Source organism: Piliocolobus tephrosceles, unplaced genomic scaffold (assembly GCF_002776525.5).
Source record: "Piliocolobus tephrosceles isolate RC106 unplaced genomic scaffold, ASM277652v3 unscaffolded_74, whole genome shotgun sequence".
Lineage (NCBI taxonomy): Eukaryota > Metazoa > Chordata > Mammalia > Primates > Cercopithecidae > Piliocolobus > Piliocolobus tephrosceles.
The window spans coordinates 111,791-116,910 of record NW_022334718.1 but is presented as its reverse complement, the minus strand read 5'-3'; the positions used below and the strand labels follow the sequence as shown (position 1 = coordinate 116,910).

The 5,120-nt window shown below is 41.7% G+C and overlaps 1 protein-coding gene across 1 annotated transcript in view; it reads right to left on the bottom strand.

Moving 5' to 3' along the window:
- The window catches only part of LOC111529892 (rab5 GDP/GTP exchange factor), a 29,376-nt gene extending 26,794 nt beyond the window's left edge, over positions 1-2,582 (bottom strand). The window contains 3 exon segments of the mRNA XM_031935140.1: positions 195-361; positions 2,405-2,533; positions 2,535-2,582. Coding sequence (XP_031791000.1) covers positions 195-361; positions 2,405-2,533; positions 2,535-2,572 — 334 coding nt within the window. The 5' untranslated portion in view covers positions 2,573-2,582.
- Between the last annotated feature and the right edge of the window lie 2,538 nt (positions 2,583-5,120).

Sequence of the window (5,120 nt, the reverse complement as noted above, 5' to 3'; positions counted from 1 at the left end):
AAACACAATGTCTTTCAACCAAAGAGAGTATTGGTTTCATATATTGTCTGACCCTCAAACCCAATTTCAGTCTCAGATCTGAGCTGATGTTCTCAAAAAGTTGACAGAAATTACAAAGCTGAGCCTGTGAGCACTGTGGATCTACTCTGTGTCTCACTCAGGCAGAGAAGAAAAAAAGAGTATCAGAACATTACCCTTCTTTGATCCGACCCTGGAAGACGCACTGAAGAATTTCTTCACTGTGGTAACCTTGCGGGTCTTCTCGTTGGTTTTCTTTTCTTCAAACTTGGAGAATGTGAGGGATTGGGCCCCTTGGCTGCTCTGACTGCTGGCAAAGGCCTCTTCTTCCTCCCGCTGGAGTCTGCAATTCAAGAAAGGATTAGAATGATCTAGATATTCTCCAAGGTTTCTCTTTATCTGAAGGTTATTACTCCATTAATTCAGGAGTATCTAAAGATTTTAGAACTAGAGACTAAATATACCAAATCAGCCTGAGGTCTCACATAGCTACAGGATGGACTGCTCTTCATGCACTACAGATTTCAAATGAGATCTTCTCATGCTCATTCAGCAACTGCTCTAGGGTTACATGAAAGAAATCAAGTCTAGTCCTTTTCCCTAACAAGCTCAGGGTTAGAACAGACGAAAAGGTAAGTAAACTGCTACATAATGGGACAGCTGCTACATTAGAGAGTAAAAATTGAGTGCTGTGAGAACACAGGAAAGAACAACTCAGTCTGCTGGAGGACTCTGATGGGGCCTTACCACAGTGATGTTTGGGCTGGGTCTTAAAGGATACATAGGATCCTTTTTTGTTTGCTTTTTATTGAGACAGAGTGCTACTCCATCGCCCAGGCTGGGGTGCAATGGTACGATCTCGGCTCACTACAACCTCTGCCTCCCAAGTTCAAGCAATTCTCCTCCCTCAGCCTTCCAAGTTATTGAGACTACAGGCACACACCACCACACCTGACTAATAAGGCCGAATAGTATTCTAAGTGAAAGGGCATTCCAGGAAGAAGGAACTACAAATGTGCAAGCCCGTGGTTTGCTTCACAACAAGTTGAATGTAGCCAGAGCACTGGGTGTGTGATGAACAGTGATACTGGATACACAGGAAGGCACCAGAGGGTAAGGAATCTTGACTGCTAAGCCCACTATTCTGGATTTCATCATGTGGTGGGGACGACAGACTGTATATCCAAAAAGTTATCGTTGTCAGAGCTGTGCTTTAGAAAGATCATGCAGGTAGCTGCGTGAACAACTTGAAGGGTAGAGAAACTAGAGACAGGAACAAGAAGTAAGAGTATATTACAAAGGTTTAAGTAAAAGAAAATAAGTGCCTGGAAAATAGTAGAAAAGGTAAAATTCCAAAGACTTTTCTGAGTTGGAAGAAATAGAACTTGGTCAAGTTGTAGGTAGCAAGGGAGATAAAACAGAAATCAAAAATGAAAACAAGATTTTTTAGCTAGCTTGGTAAATAGTGATGCCATTAAATTGACTCAAGAGAAGGATTAGGAGGAAAATGTTCAGAATGGGGAGAATAATAAATAAAAGCAATAAATTTGGCTTTGGATTAGCTGCATGTGAACCATCTGTAATAATTACCAAACACAGGCCAGGTGTGGTGGCTCACGCCTGTAATCCCAGCATGCAGGGAGCTCAGGAATTTGAGACCAGCCTGGGCAACATGGTGAAACCCTGTCTCTACATAAAATACAAAAATTAGCTGGGCATGGTGTCATGCTCCTGTAGTCCTAGCTACTTGGGAGGCTGAAGTAGAAGGATCACTTGAGCCCAGGAAGCAGAGGTTGCAGTGAGTCAAGACTGCACTACTGCACTCCAGCAGGGATGACAGAGCAAGACCCTGTCTCAAAACAAACAAACAAACATAAAACTCAAGCACTATCTATAAGACAGTGGTTCTCCAAGTGTGATTCCCCAGACAGCAGGAGCAGCATCACCAGGCAACTTGTTAGAAATGCAAATTCTCCGGTCTTACTCCCAAGCTACTAAAATCAGAGACTCTGAGGGTAAGGTCCAGCAGTCACTGCTTTTACAAACTTTTCAAGTGATTTAGCAGGGTCACAATTAAAAGCAGTAAGAAACAGAAATGCCTATCTCCATTCTTCCACTCCAAGGAGCTTACTGTCTAAATTTGAGAACTAAGACTAATACAACCCAAAGAAAATAATCAGAAGTTAAGACATACACAAAATGAAGAAACTACTGAAAGCTGTTCATTAAAGGCTGACTGAGAAGAAGAGGGGAAAACATCCTTTTCCTTAATATTAAACTGATGTGCTGATAGCTCAATGCAGAAGAGAAAAATGTATTTGGACGGTGACAGAACTATGTATCCAGTCACGTCACTGTTCAACCACTCCTAGTTAAGTCCTTTTACCGCTCCGCCAGCTCCCAGTCCTCCTGCATCTTCTTCGGCCTGGCTTTGTGCTACTCTTCCCTCCAGTACTTGGAGCAGAAACCCTGCCAGGCTGGGTTGCCGTAGTAACCACATCCTTTCTTGCACAGGATCCACATGAATTCCTCCACGTTCAGACTTCAGGCTCATCTTCTTCCTGCTAACCAATGAACAAACAACAAAGTGCTGTTGAAAATGAATCATCATTCTACTAACTAAAATCTTACCAATTATGATCAAAAAGTGAGTGATTCCATTATCTTCAAGCTGTAAGAGGGAAGAAGGGAATGAAGGAGGGAGGGAAGGAGGGAGGGAAAGAGGGGAGAAAGGAAGAAGAAGAAAAAAGTTATATATAGTAAATTCCTGCCACAGTTACATTAAAGAAAGACTTATTCCCTGCCCAAAATACAAAGAACCCATTAAGAAAGAGCTAACATTAGATTAAAGACCTAAATGTATGGGCTTGAAACTAGAAAACTCCTAGAAGAAAACTTAGGGGAAAAGCTTCCCGACACTGGATTTTGTAAGGACTTCTAGGATATGACACCAAAAGCACAGGCAACAAAAGCAAAGTCAGACAAATACATTAATTCCATCAAACTTGAAAATGTCTGCACAACACAGGAACCAAATGACAGAGTAAAAAGAAACAACACACAGAAAGGGAGAACATATCTGCAAACCACATATCTAATAAGGGGTTAATATCCAGAATATAAAGGAACTCTTACCACTCAATAACCAAAAAAACCAACATAATCTGGTTAACGAATGGGAAAAGGACTTCAATAGACAATTCTCCAAAGACATACCAACAGCCAATAAACATGTGAAAAAGTGCTCAACATCACTAATCAGGGATATGCAAATCAAAACCACAACGAAATATCTCTTCATACCCATTAGGATGACTACTATAAAGAAAAATATTCAGTTTTTGAAGTGGTGGCAAATAAGCATATGAATACTTCTTCAACATTATTCAGTCATTAGAGAAATGCAAATTAAAACCACCATGAGATATCACTCAAACCATTAGAATGGCTAAAACAAAAAATGCTGACACAGCATGGGCAACATGGCAAAACCCAGTCTCTACCAAAAAAATACAAAAAAAATTAAGCAGGGATGGTGATGCATGGCTGTGGTCCCAGCTACTCAGTAGGCTGAGGTGGGAAGATCACTTGAGCCTGGGAGGTGGAAGTTGCAGCAAGCCAATATCATACCACTGCACTCCAGCCTGGGTGACAGAGTGAGACCCCACCTCAGAAAAAAAATAAATACTGACAATACCAAGTGACGGCAGGGATGCAGAGCAACTACAACCCTCGTACATTCCTAGTGGAATACAAAATAGTACAGACACTAGAGAAAACATTTTATAGTTTCTCAAAAATGTATACGTACAATGACCATCCAACCATGCAATCCCTCTCCTGGGTATTTCCTCTAGAGAAATAAAAACTGCTATTTACAAAATTCTATACACAAACAGTTATAGTAGCATTATCTGTAATGACAAAAAATGACCACTAAAATATCCTTCAATGGGAGAATGAATAAACAAACTATGGCACATCCATACAACAGAATGCTACTCAGGAAAACAACAACAGGTATCAGTACACCCAACAACTTTGATGAATCTCAAAGGCTTTATGCCGATAGAAGCCAGCATCTTAGTTCCTTCTGGCTGCAGGAACAAAATATAATAAACTGGGTAGGTCACAAAAAACAGAAATTTATTTCTCACAGTTCAGGAAGCTGGCAAGTTCAAGATCAAGAAGTCAACAGATGTTGGTGTCTGGTGGTTCACTGAAGGTACCTTCTCCCTGCGTCCTCACACGGTGGGAGGGGAAGACGGGCTAGGCTCTCTGAGGTCTCTTATAAGGGCACTTATAAGCCTCAGTGATGGGGGCTCCACTTTCATGAACTACTCACCTCCCAAAGGCTCCACCTTGTGGTTTAGAATTTCAACGTATGGATTTGGGGGACACACAAAGATTCAGACCATAACAGCCATCTTAAAACTTAACACACTGTATGATTCCATTGAGGAACTAGGGGTAGGAAAGGATATGACTATAAAGGATGAGCACAAGAAAGTTTTTAGGTGATGAAACTTCTGTATTCTGATTGTGGAGGTGCTTACATAAATCTATTAAAATTTAAAAATTCCCAGAACATTATACTCCTCCCAAATCAATTTTACTCTATGATAAAAAAAACACCACCACCACCACCTCGGCTGGGCACGGTGGCTCACGCCTATAATCCCAGCACTTTGGGAGGCTGAGGCAAGTGGATCACCCAAGGGCAGGAGTTTGAGACCAGCCTGGCCAACATGGCAAAGCCATGGCAAAGTCTCTATTAAATATACAAAAATTAGCTGGAAATGGTGGCAGACGCCTGTAATCCCAGCTACTCAGGAGGCTGAGACACGAGAATCATGTGAACCTGGGAGACGGAAGTCGCAGTGAACCAAGATCACGCCATTGTACTCCAGCCTGGGCAACAGAGGGAGACGCCGTCTAAAAAAACAAACAAACAAACAAAAACTTGAGGGGCAATCTCTAGGTTAGATTAGGTAGAAGTATAGAACAGGAGACACAACTACTGACCAAGAGACAACTACAATTAGAGGACTAGAGGTAACACAGTGGGTAGCCAGGCGTGGTAGCACTTGCCTCTAATCCCA